This window comes from Alexandromys fortis, unplaced genomic scaffold, assembly GCF_014885135.2.
Source record: "Alexandromys fortis isolate MF-2015 unplaced genomic scaffold, M_Fortis_MF-2015_v1.1 scaffold_167, whole genome shotgun sequence".
Classification (NCBI taxonomy): domain Eukaryota; kingdom Metazoa; phylum Chordata; class Mammalia; order Rodentia; family Cricetidae; genus Alexandromys; species Alexandromys fortis.
In genome coordinates, this window is record NW_026068050.1 from 1,805,057 (window position 1) to 1,824,607 (window position 19,551).

Here is a 19,551-nt window from a genome sequence, read left to right on the forward strand (position 1 = left end):
AGAGAGAGAGAGCCACATGCACACACAGGTGTCTGTAGACACCAGGAGAGGGTGTTGGAAGCGCTGGAACTGGAGTTATAGACAGCTGTACCTTTCCCTACTTCCCTACAGTGGATGCTGGGAGCTGAACTCTGGTCCTCTGTGAGAAGAGACATCTCTCCAGCCCAAATTCTCTTTTATGATCTTAGTTCCATTCATGAGGGAGGATCCCTTTTGAATCAATTGCCTTGTAGAAGCCTCTTAACATTGTGTCATTGGAAATTAAGGTTCAATATGAATTTTTAAGGGGATATAAGCATACAAACCGTAACAGCTTGTGTGACATATTTCTGTATGATTTTACATGTTTATAATCCTTAAATATTTTCAACCTGTCAGGTATTTCTGCCCCCCCCCCCTCACATAGCATATCCCCACAGTCATAAGACTTGGGAGCTCAGGCAGGCTGCCGCAAGTCTAGGGCCAGCTTAGGCTCCGCAGTTCCAGACCAGCTCCAACTAGTTGAGACCTTGTCTGAAGAAACAAACTCATCCCATGTCCCACCCACACAAATATACATGCATCATACAGAAGCACTTGGTCTAGGGTATATCATGGATTTACATCTGCTGTAAGAGAAGGTTCCTCTCTCTGTGTCATCTGATAGCTGGACTCTGTCAGTGGGCTCCTGGCCAGCTCTTCCCCAAAACAAAGCTGCCAGTCAAACGTTCTGCCCAGGTACAGGGAGTACAGAATGCTGGGCTTGAGGTCTGCTGGGAAACAGATGTACTTTCGCAATATCGGCAGAATCGACACCTCTTATCTGGAAGTGCCAACCAAGAACAAACAGCTCAAACACGTGAGTAGTCGGGCTTCTCAAACAGGCCAGGAAAAACAACTTTGATTACAGATCATCCAGGCCTGGAAGTTATGAAATGAAGGGAACCAAACAGAACCTAGAAATACTTCTTAAAAGATTTTATTTTTAATTACGTGTATGTGTGGGTATAAGCATGTTTCAGGTAGTTATGACTGTCTGGTATGGATGCTGGGTCTTGAACTCTGGTCCTCTGGAAGAGCAGCTGTGTCTCCAGTCTTAAAGATGTTTTTAACTGGTATATTGTGAGAAATGAGAGAAGCTATTGCATCCCTTAATTACAGCCATGGGAGAGATATGCAGTTAAAGATCTCTTGATATACCACTAAAGGCAAGAATACAACAAGGTACAGCTGGAAAACCCTCAACACGTTGTCAAAAAATGGGCCATGTAAACAAATATAGATGTGAGGCGAGGAACCTGAACTCCCCAGATCAAGGCTGCAGAGAACGGTGGTGGAGGGGAGTAGGTTAGCCAAGCCCATAATGGATGGCTGTGAAACTCAGCCAGGAATGCCCCACGTGGTTATCTAGCACTACTTGAAAACTTTTCCAAGGGTAAGTTTAGGTAGCATTCTCAGGAAATTTTGGAACCTTCCACAGAAATAAAAGATCTCACATACTCAGGGGAGAGGAGAAAAGTAACTTACAATGTTTTAATGACTGAGCAGGCAGGCACTATCCTCTGGTCTACACTGCTGGACACTAAAGATAGCAGTACAGTATCCAAATTGGGAGTTGTTTTTCAATATACATTAATATAACCATATATAAATGCTATCATGTGTAAAGAGAAAAGAAAGATGTCATTCATCATGTAGGGACTCTTAAGTGTGTACTGCACCCTGTTATAGAACGTTAGGTAATGGCTCCAGCTAAATGAGAGAGCAAACAAAATGGGAGATAGGGGCTCTAGGAAATGGGGATCAATCCAGGGAAGGGAAACTTTGAAATGACAGCTTGATTGTTTGGTAGCAGTTCTAGAGGACAGCCAGTCAGATGCAGGAGAGCTCTGGAAGAGAAGACGTCTCGGGAAATGAAAGGGAAATGCCTGAAATAAATAGCATGATTAAGATGCTAATATTTGTGATATTAAAATTATATTACTCTTTAACTTCCTATCTATAAAAAGTCAAATAAGATGCAAACAAAATGTAAGATGATTTTAAACCATCTTCAAGAGGGTAAGAAAAGAGACCCTACTGCATGAGAAAAAGCTGTTTTATTGCAAACCTCATGAATCTGTCCACGAATTCTAATTGGACAGTCTTAATAATCCAAGTACTTTTTTATTGTTTCTTAAAATTTAGAGTAAGTCAGAGGCAAAATATAAAATAGTTCGTTAGGATGGTAGATCAGAATGTAAATGTTAAAATCATCATGATGTAAGGGTGAAGATGCAGCTAAGAAAGAAGGGGAAATGGGACAGGGTGGACAGTACTGTTAGTTATAAAAAGAAGTTAGCTTGTGGGGTTGGGGAGATGGCTCAGAAGTTAAGAACACCTCTTTTGCAGAGGACCCCAGTTCTATTCTTAGCACCTGCATGGTGACTCACAACTATCTCTTGATGATCACAATCACCAACCTGATTCCAGGGTGATCTGGTGCCCTCTTCTGGCTACTACAGGTACCAGGCACACATGTGATGTATTCACATACCTGAAGGTAAGACACTCCTATGTATGAAATAAATATTTAAAAGTCAGTCTGTATACTGACCCCCCGCTTATGAAGATGTAGAAGTGTAGTTGGCATCCTTACCCAGTGGGCTCCTTGCTTGCTGGGCTCTACAACCAATGGCTCAATCACCTATGGATCCACAATACTCAGGAGAAGTTACATTTGTGTTGAATGTGTAGAGGTTTATTTCTTGAGCAAGATCCTGTTCCCACTACCTACATAGTATTGGCATTGTGTTAGGTTAGATATTATAAGTCATCTGGAAAAGATTAAAATATACAAAAAAGGATACACATAGGAAATGTGCTCATGGGTTGTGGTCTTTGTAAGAAGTCCTGGACCCAAGCCAGGTGGTAGTGGCGCCCGCCTTTGATTCCAGCAGGCGGATCTCTGTGAGTTCAAGGCCTGACTGGTCTACAGAGCTAGTGCCAGAACAGGCATCAAAGCTACACAGAGAAACCCTGTCTTGAAAAACTAGAAAAAAAAGAAGTCCTGGACTCAATCCCTGGCAAATACCAAGGGACCACCTATCTCATTACAAGTGTTGCCAAGAGGAGAAACAGGTAACTTATTAAATGTTGAAATGAAGAAAGGTTTAAAGAAGTGTGGGATAGTGTTAAGAGACTGGACCTTGTCTAGAGTGATAGACACAGAAATGAGGATTTACATCTGAATTATAGAGGTAAACATTGGAAATCTGCTAGGAAGAGCTCACCCCTGGGGAGAGGGACTATGGCTTTTCTCTTGTTCTTCTGCTTCCTTGGCCCTGCTTCAACCACCAGTGTTCAGTGCAGTAGACAGTACCTGGCCTGTCACACACATGCATAATTAAGGGATCCAAGTCCAGAGGCCACCTTCTCTGGTCTTATTGGTTTCCTGCATTTTCAGACTCCTGCATGTCCTCACGGCACCTGAAGACTAGGGAGCAGGAGAGGTGGCATTGAGACCACTTGATGCTCTTCCAGAGGACCCAAGTTTGGTTCCCAGCACCATGGTGTGATGCTCACAACTGACTACAGCTCCAGGGGATCCGATGCCTTCTTCTAGGCCTGTGGTTTTCAACCGGATCGTAACCCCTTTGGGGGTTGCATATCAGATCTTTACGATTCATAGTGGTACCAAAATTACAGTTATAAAGTGGCAATTTATGGTTGGGGTTTGCCATAACTTGGAGAACTGTATTACAGGGTCACAGCATTAAGGCTGAGAACCACTGCTCTAGACTCTGCAGGTACTTTTTCACACATGGCATGCCCCCCCCCACACATAAATAAGTCTTTTAAAAGCTTAGTATGTCTGTCTTAAGGTTTCTAATGCTGTGAAGAGACACCATGACCACAGCAACTCTAATAAAGGAAACCATTTCACTAGAACCGGCTACAGTTGCAGAGGTGTAGTCCGTTGTCATGATGGGAAGCACAGCAACAAGCAGACAGACATGGTTCTGGAGAGGTAGCTGAGATTCTACACCTGGATTTCTAGGGCAGCAGGAAGAGACCGTGATCCACTAGGCCTGGCTTGGGCTTTTGAAACCTCAAAGCCCCCCTCCCCCTTCCTGTAACACACTTCCTCCCAAAAGTAGAAATCTCCAATAATGCCCTCAATGAGTCTATGGGGGCCATTTTCCTTCAAAACATTACAGTATTTCAGGTAAGAATCATTATCTTACTCATGGATTATATTTCTGTATTCTCTTGTCTTCGACAGTAGAATTACACATGAGTCATTCTGTTGACATTTTTACATTTACAGAGTTGTATAGCCATTTCCATAACCCAGTTCTGTAACAGTTTTGTCTCTCTGAAAAGATTGCTCATATTCACCTCTAGCTTGTGGTTCTAGCCCAGGCAGCTACTACTCTACTGTTGTCTCTACAGATGTGCCTCTCTATGCATTTCACATGAGTAAAATCATATGTGTGCTCTTCTGTAACTCACTTTTTCACTGAGCATGTTTAAGTTCATCCATGTCTTCACATATATGAGCAGTATTCCATTGCGTGCTCACCCCCAGCTTGTTTATCCTTGTCAGCTGATGGATATGTGGATACTTTCTACTTTGAGGACAGCAAGAATGGAGCTGTTTTAAAAACTTACATAAGGTCTTCACGTAGACCTGTGCTTTCATTTCTTTCATATGCATTTATATGCTTAGTGTATACTTAACTTTTCCCCCCTGTGGCCCTGGGAATTGACTTGCTGGCCTTGCAAGCACTGTCACTGAGTTGGATTCCCTGCCCTTGTGTTTAACTTTTTCAAGAACTCCCAAAGTATTTCCCAAAGTAGATGTACTGTTTTATAGTTTCGCCAGCCGTGAGTGTGGGTCCTGGTTTCTCTGTATCCTTGTCAAAACTTGATATTGGCACTGTTGTGATTTAGTGATTCAAGTTGGTCTGAAGAGGCTTCTCATCAGTTCATCTACCTGATAGTTAGACTGTGTTTAATTGCAGCAGCATTTGAAAACCACCTTTGATTCTTTTCTTCCTTACTCTGCTTTCTATGGTATGCCTCTTAAGGACACCTTTAATTGCTGTTCTTTATCCTGATTTCTATTTACTTTACTTCTCCACTATACTTGATTACTAAAATTAATAATATTTTTCTGATGCCAAATATTTTCTATACTATCATTAAAATGAACTTCCTAACTTGCCAATATGACCATGCAACTCCATTGCCAAAGACTCTTCAGGGACTTCCTGCTGCTCTTTGGATGATTATGCCTGGGGTCTACCTTCCTTGTTCCTTCTCCACCAAACTCACACTCCTGTGAACTGTACACCTTCCACATATGTGCCCGAACACATCCTGGCCTTGGGCCTGTCAACAACTGGTTGACCACCTTGGCTTTTTGTTCAGCTTTCTGTCACTATGGAAACACTGAGAAAAGTAAAATAAAGAGGTTGTTTATTTTGGCTCACAGCCTTGTTCCGTAGTTAGTTGGCACTGTTACTTTTGGGCCTGTGGGAGACAGAACATCACCTCAGAGAACATGGAGCAAAGCCCTTCATCTCGGTGTCCAGGAAACAGGATGGGCCAGGGTCGCTATGTACCTGTGAGATGCACTAAGGGCCAAGTCAAACGGCCTAACTCCCTCCACTAGGTCCCATCTCCTAAAGGCTCTGACACCTCCCAGCTGTGCCATCAGATAGGAACCAACCATCCAACACATAAGCTTACGATCCAAACCACAACAATGACTCAGCCAGACACTGTTTGAGTTACTCATTTTATGCTTGTCGGTCCTGTGTCCAGCAGGAGGAGGGCATTTGTTTAAGAGTCTCACCACTTAGCACACGTGTTCACAGTAAATGGAGACATTGTTCTTAAGCACCAAGGCTTCCATTCAGTGAAATGCCAGCTTGGAAATCCTATTTTCTAAGATGGAATCACATGCATCCAGGTAGCTCACATCTGCAAACTCAGCATTTGGGAGTTTAAGGCAAAAGGACTACAAATTTTAGGCAAGCCTGGGCTATACAGCAAGACTCTGTCTTAAATGATAAAATAAGGAATCACATAGCTCTCCTTGCCACTAATTTTTAGTGTATAAATGATACTCAGTACAAATTGTGATATTTCTCTTAATAAATGTATCTTGAATGGCATAAAACCACGTGATTTCCCACATGATCTTTAGGGCTCATTCCTAAACTATTGGCAGTATAATAGCTTCCTAATTCAAATAAAATAGTGAAGGATATTTTTATCATCTCATTTTTAGCCTCAAATACTGTGTGCTAAAATGATTTATGTATATATATGTACATATGTATGTAATTACTATAGCTATAAAAATTTCCTTTGAATGTGGGAGATAATTGTGGCAATGAAAATAAATCTATAGTCGAAAGCTTTTACATATATAATATATATAAGCTTTTGACTATAGCTCTCTCTCTCTCTCTCTCTCTCTATATATATATATATATATATATATATATATATTTATAAAACAAATGTGTTTGTGTTTTGTACCCATGAAGTAATGTTATCTGAATTGTGATTTTTAGAACACATCACCATCCAAATGCTTAGTATACCTTAGATAATTATGTGAAGTAAACACCCGGATTTCATTTAGACAGATCTATAGATTGATATTTTAAAACATGGTTTTTGGAACTTTTCTTAGTATATATGAGGCTCAGGGATCGCATACACAGAAGAAGGTGGAAAGATTGTAAGAGCCAGAGGTGACGGATGGCTCCGAGGAGACAGCGTTCTCCAGACACAACAGGACTTGACACACCAGGATTCAAGGAGACCGCAGCAGCGTGCTCAAATGGCTTTGTCTCGGTTCTCAGGTGGCTTATATTATCAGACCCACTAGTTACACCATCTCCGGCTGGCACATAGGGGTGAGCTCGGTTACAGCTTTTGTTGCCTTCAGTTTTGTAGGTCCACGTCATTATGTATAAATATTACATAGTCTATAAGGGAATTATTTTTTAAGCCCTGTAGTTCGCCTGCCCATTAGTTTTGCATTAAAATGCTGTTTCTCCACAAGCTTACATAACACTCGAAAGTTAGCAGGGCACGCAGAGATGAGTAAAGACTAAAGAAAGTGGCTCAATTTCATAACTCTGAAACTTGGACCGTGCTTTAGGGTGCCACCTAGTGCAGCAAACTTCCTGGGTGAAATCCTGCCTGCTTGCAGTTTGGAAATAATGTGGGAGTGGTTCCCTCGGCTGCCTGCTCCTGACCTCTGTGCACACCTTGGTCTGCCTTGACCTCGCCCACACTGAAGGGACGTAAGCCAGATTTTTGATTTGTTGTAAAGTGCAAGTCACCGCTGCCGAAGCGATCAGTATTCAAAAACTTGTGAAACGCTGCATGTCTAGCAAAATTTACTTTTGTATGGGAATATAAATGTTTGCTGAGGTAAGCCCTGTTTGTTGCGGGGGAGAGAAAAAAAGAAGGAATCGGTATACTTTTACTCTACTATGTGTTGGTTCTTGATTGTTTTTCTCTTCCTCCCTCCTTCCCTCTCCCTCCCTCTCTCCCTCACCCCCATCTGACTGTAAAAGAGATTGATTGGTCAGCGAAGATTTTGATATTGCACCTGTTCTTGTCAGAAGCAGTGGATCAAGCGTTCACTGCAGTGTCTTTACTAAGTCAGGAACCTGCAGTCACGATGTAAGTACGACATTTTCAGCTCTTTGCCGGTGCCTTTGTTTCTGTTAGAGTAGCAAACGTCACACACAAGTCTCCTTATTTACCTTGCCTTGCCAAATGGCAGGTGCTGTTTAAAGCAAGGCATGTGTCAGTGGATTGACAGGCAGGGTGTGCGACTTCTACTAGACAGGGAAGAGCACTTAGAGAAGTTTTACCATTGTGACCGAAGTGCAAAACTTTTTCGTGCTCTTGAGATTTTTCTCCAAGGAGGACCCATCTTCAACAAGTTGGAAAACTGGGAGGTATGGGTTCTTCTGGGAAGTTAGCTTTCTGAGAAGCCTCATGGAAAAGCACAGATGTCCCGAAATGACTCAATCGACCATGCTGCTGACGTCTTTGTGCACGTTTGGCAACACTGAAGCCTTACCCAAAGCTAACCTTTCAGCGCTGGCCTTTGTTTGCTCGGTTCGTGTTTCAGCAGAATGTGTGTAGCTAAGACACTCAAATTCTGTCATGCACGTTTTTTCAACATTTTAGCTTTGCTGATTGAACATTTGACACTTTATAATGCCCTCAAAAGCAAGATAATTTCCCCTAAAATATAAATTTTAAATTATTTTAGGTGCTGTCTTTCAACCCTAATCCTTTCACCAAGAATGAAGCTATTTAAAAATTAAGATGCCAACAGGTAATTTCTTGTAAGTTCATACTTTTTGTCTATGTGTGAATTTTGCTTAGCAATAAAACAGCAAATGTATATTGATATAAAGTTATATATTGTCTCCCATGTAAAGTCTTCCAGAAACATTCTAGTTTTAAAAGACCTATATAACATACAACTATGTTACTTTTTACTTACATGTTTTATTGTTTGTTTGATTTTTTTTTTGTTATTTTTACAAAGTGACAGATTCTAGCTTTCTCTCTTGTATCAACTTCTCAAATACTAACTGAATGAAATCAGGATAAAAGTATATTCAGAGGCAGTAATTCAAGTCAGACAAGTTTCCTTTACTGATAAAACAGCAGGTATTACCGAGAGGTAACTTGTAATGCAGTTAAAGTCAGAGACATTGATTCCAGTGTGGCTGTCTCATTCCATCCTTAATCTTAAAATGTGGCCGTTCCTGGTTCTGGTGGAATGATAATTAGCATTTTATTTTACTCCTAAATTGTTACATAATGTCAGAAGTTAGATTATTAAGAAACATGATATTGTATAAGAGAAGGGAGTCAAAAAAAAACTAGTTTAGGCCAGTTTACTTTCTTTTTAAACACTTAAATCCTTTGTATGTCTGGGGTTTTTCCCTCTTTACTTTTTATACTTTTTAAAATATGCTTTCATAGTTGCCATGAGAAGCTGAACACATTTTTTTCTCATTTCAAAGTAAAAGGAAAATTTAAACTTTAAAAATTCAGACTGGGATTTGGAGCTCCTTACAACTTTATCCTAACAGGCGTCAGTGGTTTAGAGGCCAATATACTAGCAAGACTTTTTAGTGGTGTATTATATTTTAATTCCACATTGAATGCCAAATGGAAGTAATACCATTTTCTCTTGCACGTTAGATGAATCTAGATCATGTTTTGGACAGAAACAGTCAGGAACTAGCAACATGCAATCTTAAAGCAATATGATGGTCTCTTTAGGGAGAAGTTCTCAAGTTTCTCATCGTAAATAGTAATTGATGAAGACTGATTACAGAAAGGTGAAAGAGAAAGTAAAGCTAGAGAAAAAGTAGGGAAAGAGGAAATCAGGAGAGAAGACATGGTTCTTTTCCTCGGTATTCTGAACATTTAGGCTGTGTTTAAGCAACAGTTTAAGTTTTCAGTTTTCCTTAAGACCCTAGTTCGAGCTGTAACTGAAATACCCTTGCAAATCAAACCTTATTCGATTATATTTCCTTTGAGTTTTGACATTGATATGTAAAGATTTTTTTTTTAGAAATCAGAATCTGTTTCAATTATCTAAATTTTTTCCACTACAATTTCAGAATTTTTAAAATATATTTGAGACATCAAAAGCAGAGTAAGAATCTAAATACAGCTTTGTTCAGGATGTGTCTGTATCACACGGGCTCTCCAGACTGCGCCCGTTCTGTAGCAAGCCCCTCATCGCTGTGCTGTAATCTGACTGCAGATTTCTGATCTCTGCTATACAGCTTCTAGATTTATTATTGTCGGCAGCCAGACCCCTAGAACAGAATGGCCTCTCTTTCAAAGGGACAGACACCCTGGCCTAGGAAATGAGAGAAGTAAGATGTTTTCACCTGAGAAAAAGAAAACTTCGTTCTCTTGTAAATGCTGATTCGTTCTTAGGTTAGACGGTCCGGTTCCTGGTGGCATCAGAAAAGGTTAACCCGCTCTCTCTATTTCATATGCATGTGTGTTGTAGATCACGAGGAGCCCTGTGGCCCCAGCCTCAGGTCATTTTGCCTGAATGGGGGGATATGTTATGTGATTCCTACTATTCCCAGCCCATTCTGTAGGTGAGTGAAAGGGACTGGGGGAGAGGGTGACTGCAGTTCTCACTGTCTGAGGCCATGAGAGGGGCCTTTAAAGGTAAAAAGGGCAAGATGAAGGGGAGTGGGGGTGCTCTGTTCTCTTTATGTAGGACAACGCGATGCTGGAAGAAAAACAGTCTCAGTGTGGTGTTCATTTTCAAAACGGGTTCATGGTTATCAGCCTAGAGAGATTATAAAGAACACTGCGAAAACCTTCTGAACTGTAGCAGTTTCGGGAAAGTGGTCTGTTCAACATTGCTAGCAAACCATCACGAGAAATCGCTAGTATGAAAAGCCCAAACAAGACGTTTTGCTTTAATATAGAATACGTAAATACAAGATAACTAACTGGTCTTTGTTCTTCTCTTCTAATAGACAGTAGCTATTGTTTCGGGAGATTGGAAAGACTTTGTAGTTCATCCTCCAAATTCTAATTCTTTTTTATTGTGACTTTTTTTACATCTGTATTTTTTTCTGTTATAATCCCTTAATGTGTGACTTAATCACATTGTGATTAGAACATTTGAACCACTGAGCTGTCTGCACTGAGTTAAAAGACGGCACTAAAGCCAGACATGGTGGAACATTCCTTTAATAGCAGAACTAGGGAGGTTGAGGCAGGCAGATCTCTATGAGTTCCAGGCCAGCCTGGGCTACCACAGTGAGACCCTGTCTCAAAACAACAAGACAGTATTAAGAACACCAGGACTCGGAGATTCATTAAAATGGGAGAGAAGCTGGTTGCCTGTAGCTTTTTTACTTCAATAAATGTGTTTTTAGTACATTTCCAAAAAGTTATCCTCAATGAATGAGAACAGGCAGTTTTCCTGGTAAAATACTAAATTTAAGAATCTTTTGAGGTTCTTCTTGATTTCTACTTTTGAGCAGCAATTCCTAAGTAGCTGACACCATGCTCTGAGTCCATGGTGGATGGAGAATAAAGGCTCTGGAGACTGGCCAGCACATGGTGTCTCTGTAAGAGCTTAGCGGGGCTGGTCCCCTCAGGCAGGGGGTGAACCATGTGACCAAGAGTTGTTCAGCACCCTGGAGGAAGGGGGATCGAGCTGCAGGAGATGGGAGGACAAGGAAGGCTGAAAGTCAAGGAATAGGGCGTCTGAAGGTTCAGGGAAGTTGAATGATAATTATATTTTAAATCATGTATTTTATAATAAAATAATTGCTTTCCAAGGACCTTAGGACTACATTTCTAATATTGTTCTCACTAACAGTGCAATAGCAACATCTGAGGAGGGTAAATTCATTTTCCACCCTTTCATATATTTCCTGTATTCCCAGTCATCTTGCCATCAAGAAACACAGACTCACTTCTGACTGGTATTGCTGGTTCAGCCAGTTGTCGGCAGGATTTCTTCTTTGCCCTATGTCCTTAATCTCTCCACTCCTTTCTGTTTTCACTATTGGTCTCCTAGCTGAGACCTCCATGACCCCAGGCTTGTCCAACAGACACAGTCTGCAGACTTAACTCCCGGAGCCGCATCCACATCACTGCACCGGATACATCAAGAAACTTGAACAACAGACCCTGTGCCTACATGTCTACTACCTATGGACCAAAGCTTCACTGTTTTGCTTAGCTTTTAGAGCCTTTTATAATTTGGTACCAAACCTACCTTTGCGGCCTTTGCTTCATGCTTGGTCAGTGCTTGGTCTAGAAGCACTGTTTGTGCTAAATACACTTTGAGTATGTTGCTCACCTTGAATTTCCAACTATTCTGCCTCTTGTTACGTAGCCACATTCAAAACCTACTCATGTTTTAAGGCTACTTTCTCCCTAACCTTTCAGCCCATCACAAATCCACACTAACTTCTTCTCCCTGTGGACTTCTACAGAAACATGGAAAAGTTATTACTTTATATTTGGGTCATTTATATACTCATCACTCTTGTTGGAATATAATAGCCCCATTCTATCTCAGCACCTGTAGGCATGTCTTGTGTCTTGTGTTGACTCAATGATCCATTATCCATGCTGAAGTATGTCTGAATCAGTGATCAGTATTCTTAGTGAAATAGCTAAGTGAATTAGAAAAAAGAAGGAAAGAAAATGGCAATGTCTGAATCTTCTTTATCCATCTGCTACAATCTCCCCCTGCAAACAGTAGGTGGCATTTCCCTCTTGTCTATACTTCTTTCTCACTGAACTTTCTCAGAACATACTCTAGTTTTCTTTATATAATTTATCTAGTTAGTCTTTAAGTAAGCGATTCAAGCTAGCATTTTAATTGAGTGACTGATACGAATTCCTCCGTGTTTTCTTGAGCGTGGTGCTCACACATTCTCGGTACTCAGGGGCTGGAGACAGAAATGTCGCCACTTCATGGCCTGCCTGGGAGACAATGTGAGACTCTGTCTTAAAAAAAGAAAAAAAAATCTTTGGTGTGTATTAAAATTAGCTTTGAATTCTGGTTCATGGACAGAATTTGAAGTGGTCAACCTGTGCTAGAGGGGGATGTGGGTTCTGAGTGACGGGTACTGGTTGTACATCAGTCCAAGCTTCTTCCTTCCCCAGTCCTCCATCTGCGTTTCTGACCAGTGTGGTTTGTCAATGGCTAAAGAGCTGTGCCAAAAGTTCCTTCTGCGATTTTGAATTTGCAGTGGGTTTCTGCTAATTTTTGCTTAAAATATTTTGAAGTAATGTTATTAAGTCCATGTAAATAGATAATGGGTTGCTCCCTGGTGAAATTCCCCTCACCATTGTGTGATAGTGGGTCTTCTTTGTCCCCAACAGTGCTCCCTACCCCCCCCCCCCATCTATTTCATCGACATTAGGGTGGTTGTCCCTTGTTGACTAGTAGAAGTTTCCCTTCAACTTTTTATTAGGTGTGTCTGTAAATTATGCAAAATAAGCTTGAAAAATATCCAAATGTTTTTATGTCTAAAATGTTTTTCTTTTAATGAGAGTTAATCAAATTTTGTTTCTCTGGTTATATTAATTGAATTTTTAAATCTGTTTTTAACCATCTTCCCTTATGATTTCTACTGTACTTTTAAAGATTCCTTCTGACCTTTTCAGTGTGTTTTGGTTCATTTTGTTTTGTGGCAAGATCTCACACTGGCCCAGGCTAGCCTGGAACTCTTATGTAACTAACCCAGGCTGGCCTGGAACTCTTACGTAACCCATGCTGGCGGGGATTCCAGGCATGTGCTGCTGCCATGGCCAGCTCCGTACTTGCCTTTGGCTCTAAGACCTTGAGTTATGTGTATTAAATTAGGATATATCGTGCACTGAGCCATGCTGCTTCCCCGCCAGAGACGCTGTCCTCCGTCTGTGAGGGACATGACTTGCCTACTCTCTGTGAAGCCTCCTGCATCCTGTCTAAGCAGGTGTGGGGTCTCCTTCCCTTGCCCCTGCCACCCCAGTGTCACACTATCATGAGGGCTGACGTGTGAAACGTTTTAATTCTTTATTAAGTCACAAGTATTTTTTTCTCTGGTTGTCATATCTAAGGATTCATTGCCAGACCCCTGAAGCTTCCCCATGCTTTCTTCTGAATTGTTCCTACCTTATGTTTAGGTCTTTGATCTATTTTACATTAATGTTGTGTTTGGTATGAGTTTGTTGTTTTTGTTTGTGCTGTTTTTTTTTTTTTTTTTTTCTGTACCTGTGCAGTTTTTCTAACCTCACATGGTAAAAAGCTCTCTTTTCCTCGTGGCATGGGCTTGGTGACTTGCCTATGTGTGTGATGGCTTATTTTTGGGCTCTGTATTTCTACCCCATTTGGTCCATAGTCTGCATTTATATTTTTACCACAATTTAATATTTTAGCATATATTTATATGTTGGGAGATGTGCATGCTATGACCTGTATGAAGGACAGAGGACAACTTGGCAGGACTTGGCTCTCTCCACCCTGTGAGATCCAGGAATCAAACTTAGGTTACCTTGCTTGGTGAAAACCACCCTTGCCCACTGGACAATCCTGCCAGCCAGTCACAATATTTTTTTTATATTCTACTTAGAGTCCTCCAGTTTTCTTTCTCAAGAACGTTTTGGTTAATCAATATATCTTAAAAGTCCCTGAGGGTCTTAAGACGAGCCTGCTGTTGTTGTATATAGAGGCGCTCAGTTTTGATGAGGTCACCTTGAGTACTTGTACAGCCATTTTATTTATGTATTTGTTTTAGATAGGGGTTCACTATGTAAACTGGCTGGCCTTGAACTCACAGAGATCCACCAGCTTCTGCCTCCCAGGTGCTGGGATTAAAGGCCTGCGCCACCCTGCCTGGTCACTTATTTATTCTGTGTCAGACATTCTATGTGGAAACTGTAAAGGTCATTCAAGGCCTTTGGTGTTGCAGTTCTTCAGAGAGGATCTGCACATGCTTTGGTCAGGGAGTTGGAGGCAACAGTAATACTAGGGTGACCATTTGGTGATAGGGATTCTTTGCAGCTAGGCCTCAGCTCAATGTGGACTACCTCATCTGCTTTACCACTGTGTCAGAGATAAACGTCAGAATCATCTTTCCAACTTCCAAAATAAGAACAAAGACCCATAAGACTTTAAATTAGATTGAATCTTTAGATCAATCTTAAAATTGGCATCTTAAAATTGGAGACTTCTGTTTTTAAAGTGGGCATTTTAATAGTTTTTGGTTGGTATTTTAAATGGCATTTAAAACTTTTATTTTATTTTATTTATTTATTTATTTTTTTTTTTTTTTTTTGATTTTCGAGACAGGGTTTCTCGGTAGCTTTTTGGTTCCTGTCCTGGAACTAGCTCTTGTAGTCCAGGCTGGCCTCGAACTCACAGAGATCCGCCTGCCTCTGCCTCCTGAGTGCTGGGATTAAAGGCGTGCGCCACCACCGCCCGGCCTTATTTTGTTTTTTAAGACAGGTTTTTTTTTTTTTTGTCTTTTAAAAAAATTTATTGATTTTATTGAGCTATACATTTTTCTCTGCTTCCGTCTCTTTCTCTCCCTTCCCCTTCAACCCTCTCCCATGGTGCCCATGTTCCCAATTTACTCGGGAGATCTTGTCTTTTCCTACTTCCCATGTAGATTAGATCCATGTATAAATGACAGGGTTTTTAATGTGTAGCCCTGGCGGTCCTGGAACTCACTCTGTAGAACAGGTTGGCCTCAGACTCAGATCTGCCTTCCTCTGCCTCCCGAGTGCTGGGATTATGCTAATTATTTTTTCAAGCTTTTATTGTACTAAAATATGCATAACAAAAATTTATTATTTTAACCACTTTCAAATGAACACATCAGTATATTAAATATACCCAACACTGTGCAATCACCATCACTATGCTTACCTTGTGAAACTCAACCTATTCAGCAATAGCTTATATCTACCCATTATGTAAAACACATTTCTGTGTGAGAGGTGGCTGGAGTGATTTTAATGTGTTACCTACCACCTTGCTCTCCAGAGGACTTTGGATATGATAGCCAGTTGAACTCCTACTAATAAGGTCTTTGGGTACCCATTTCTCCAGGTATACCCTTGAAAAAGAGAGCACAAACTAGAGTTTTACCAGACTGATAAATAAAACATAGCATCTCAGAATCCTTTTAAATCATATTCTCCTAATCCTTCTTTGAGTTGACTATATCACTGCTTAAGTATAATTAAAATATTTTATACTGTATTTGTTTATTTTAATAATTAGGGTTTTTATTCATTTCCTCTTAGAACTTCCATTATAAATTTGGATATTTTTTACTATTATATCAGTTGTAGAAATCATAGTTTATTCTTTTTTTTAACCTAACCTGTATATTTTTCCATGTGGTTGTTTTGTTTTCTTGAAGTCAAATTCTGTTACTTCTTAAAGCCCTTAGCATTTCAGTCATAGTAAGGAACGTCCTTCTTGGCCTACTCTTATAAGCAATTTGCCCATGTTTGCTGTAGTCAATTTTCTTCTCTTTAAATATTTGGGCCTTGTATATTATGTGGATACAGATCTAAGTTTACATTCTGTAAAATATTTGCTTAGTATGTTTGTGCTGCTCACAAGATATGTGAGACTGGATAAACAATAGAAATGTATTCCTCCCAATTTTAGAGGTTACTAGATCCAAGAGCAAAGAACCGGCTTTTGGTGCCCTCACTGGGCCTGTGTTAGCTTGCTCCCGGGTATAAAGCCCAGATGCATCTTCAATAGCACACAGTGAGGGGTAAGTCTGAACATGCATTTCAGAGGAGACGTATTGAAAGCACAACCCACTCTGTTCTCCCAGCATCATGGCTCTGGCTGTCATAGTTCCCACCGGCCCCACCAGCACAGGGGCCTGCATCTACTCCCTATTGCTGTGCCAGTAACAACCTCCCTTAGCTGCTAATGGTTTCTAGTGAGTTTAATATACAATGAGTCTAGTCTTTGTCCCCTGCCCATAGATGTCCTTGCTTTTTTATTTTTTCATATGAACTTTAGAATCCATTTATCCGTTCAGAAGGAAAAGAACATGTTTCTTGGGTTTCATTTTAATTGCATTAAGTTTACTTAAGGAACATTTATTTGTTTATAATGTTGGAACTTCTTATCCAAGATTGAGAAATGTATTTCCATTTGTTCAAAGACTCCCTCATGTACTTCAGGAATGTCCTCAGCATGATATAAATGTTTTGAACATTCCTGAAGGGAGTTTATTCCATACATTTCATGTTTTATTATTAAAATCAGTTTTCCCTATGAATTTAAAAAGTAAGTTATTTCTATGCTTAGGACCTCCCAGATCCTTCTCATGCTGCTGATAAAAGCCAGTGGCCTCCAAAACCCTAGGGACTCAGCCTCCTGCTCTGTTCTGACCTCTGAATCCTTACCCATCTCTTGAGCCACAGTAGCCTCCCTGCTGTTCCCTGCACTAGGAGGGTCTGAGTTCAGGTGCTCTCTATCACTTCCTTCTGTGCTTTCTCTTGATTTCTCCATAGAGTGTTTTCTCTAGGATCTCTTCAAGGACGACCCCTTACTTCCTTCATGGTTTTTATCACCCTCTCCGTGGAAGCTGATGCCCACATTCACACTCCCACTGTCTCCCTGCACCCTCACCATCTACTCATTTACTACATAATGTTGGTTCGTTCTCTACTTTCTAGCTCCCTCAGGTAGGATATAAGTTAAGTGGAAGAATGTTTTTATATGTTCTGTTTTATTTTTTTTTATTCGACATAGAATAGGTGTAGAACAATTACTGAGTAAGATTGACTTTGGAATGAACACCCTGCTGCTTTGTTGAAGTCTTTTATTGTTTGTAAAGTTTCTGATAGTTGTTGAGTTCTCATCATATAGGGTCAAAACTAATAGTGTGCTCTGAAACTCATTCAAGATTTCTATCCTTTATGAAGGATATATGGGATATATACATGTAATATTCTCTTAAGATAGTTTTCCATTTTCTATTCTATACACTGTAACAGAGGCTCTTGGTGTCCAGTGTAGACTTGTCTGCTCCTCTCCATTTCTTAGTCTTGCTTGCAGTTCAATTGGGTCCATGTGACAGATCCTCACCATGGATATCAACAAAAGAGATGCCAGCCACTGGCAATTTTAGCTTTTAAAGCCATCTCCTGGAACATTGCAACCCTTGCTAGTCCTTCCCAGTGACCCAAGAGCCTTACTTTTCAGGAAGCAGAACCAGGAGGTTGAGAAGCTCACTGGGTTGGCACTGGGCATTAGACTGTATGGTGGATGGAGAAAAACTTGCTGCATTGACCTACTGGCATTTGAGTTTGCTTTCAAGGCAACAAGAAGCAACTTGATGGGGCGGGGGGTGGGGGGCACTGGTTAGCTGCTGCTGCGATGAACACTGTTACCTAGAGCAACTTGAGGAGGAAAAGGGTTTATTTGATTCACACTGGCCCCTCACAGTCCATCAAACGGGAAAGCCGGGGCAGGAGCTCAAGGCAGGAGCTGAAACAGAGACCCTGGGGAACAAAGTGATTCACTTCCTCTGGCCTGCTCAGCTACCTTTCTTGTGTAATCCAGGCCTCCCTACCTAAAACAGTACTGCTCCCAGTGGGCGGGGCCATCCTACATCTCTTAGCAGGTGAGAAGGCTCCTCCATGGCCTCCGCACAAACTGACTCAATGGAGGCATTTCCTCAGATGAGAATCCCTCTTCCCAAGTGATCCTGGGAACTGTGACAGGAGGGAGGGCTCATCCTGGCTTATAGTTTGTGGGATCTTGACACAGCTGACCACATTGCATGCTCCATTGGGAAACAGAAATTAATGTTGATGTTCAATTTATTCTTTTTATTCAGTCTGTGACCACAGCCCACATTCAAGGTAGGGCTTTCCTCTTCAGTCAAACCTTTCTGGAAACACCCTCATAGATATACATGGGGGTGTGTTTCCATGGTGACTATAAATCTAGTCAAGTTGACAATACGAATAACTATCACAAATATTATGTGATATAGTATGGTTTTAAATTTTCCATGAACTTGAATTGGTACCAAAAATTTTAAATTGTCTTGCTTTCTACTAGGGAAGCTAGTGGATAAACTTGCCTCACAAAGTTTATTTGAGATTTTGTACAAGAATGTTACTGAACTGCGTTCAGTCTTATTTAGCTCACAGTTTCCTTCTCCCATTAACGAATCAGCTCCTCAGAACTTCTCAGACTTTTTTTAGTCTGATGAGTATGGAATTGAGAAAGTGCTTTAGTGGCGGGGGAGGAGGGAGCCTTAGGACGACTGACAGATAGTGTCCTCTGTTTTACACCTACCTCATCCTTTCTACAAATCATCTCAACCAATATGTGTGAAATGAAACTCCAAATATAGCAGCAATCCTGGTGATCAGATGGAAGTGTGCAGTACTGGTATTTATGGATCCTCATTATGTGGTACCCATAATGCATTTCATTGGAAATTTTTTTGAGTTTTGAATTAGACCCTGTTTACTTTCATATTCTGATATAACCATTTCATTGGATTCCTACAAGATTATAAGCAGATAAAATAATAATAAACATGCTGATTAGTAGATAAATGATCTAAATAAATAATTAGCCACTTTAGCAATAATTTGCTGGAAGTAATTTGGCACATTTTCCAATTTTGTGAATGAATTTCTTTTATTGCTGCATCTAGGGAAATTTGTATGACTATCAACTAAATGAACTAATTAACTTAATCTCCCCGACTTCTCAGTGGACTTTTTCCCCAGCATTATATCTTTATTCTTTGTCTGATGTAGTCAAGCATACATGGTACATTAAAAAACAAAGCTTAGCTGTACATAGTGGTACACGCCTTTAATCCCAGAACTTGGGAGGCAGAGGCAGATGGATCTCTGTGAGTTCAAGGCCAGCCTGGTCTACAGAGTGAATTCCAGGACACTCAGTGCTATATAGTGAGAGCTTGTCTCAAAAACAAACAACCAAGCAAACAAAAAACCTAAACCTTATTTGTTTAACAATAC

At 40.6% G+C, this 19,551-nt stretch overlaps 1 protein-coding gene across 4 annotated transcripts in view; it reads left to right on the forward strand.

The window, feature by feature from the left end:
- Positions 1 to 7,102: 7,102 nt before the first annotated feature.
- Positions 7,103 to 19,551, forward strand: part of Nrg4 (neuregulin 4) — a 71,199-nt gene continuing 58,750 nt past the window's right edge. The window contains exons 1-4 of one of the 4 annotated variants that reach the window (XM_050119475.1): positions 7,174 to 7,419; positions 7,566 to 7,674; positions 8,276 to 8,341; positions 10,049 to 10,142. In XM_050119475.1, coding sequence (XP_049975432.1) covers positions 8,332 to 8,341; positions 10,049 to 10,142 — 104 coding nt within the window. In that variant the 5' untranslated portion in view covers positions 7,174 to 7,419; positions 7,566 to 7,674; positions 8,276 to 8,331. Of the gene's footprint in view, positions 7,420 to 7,565; positions 7,675 to 8,275; positions 8,342 to 10,048; positions 10,143 to 19,551 lie in introns of all 4 variants that reach the window. The other 3 variants (XM_050119474.1, XM_050119472.1, XM_050119473.1) reach the window with 3 other exon arrangements.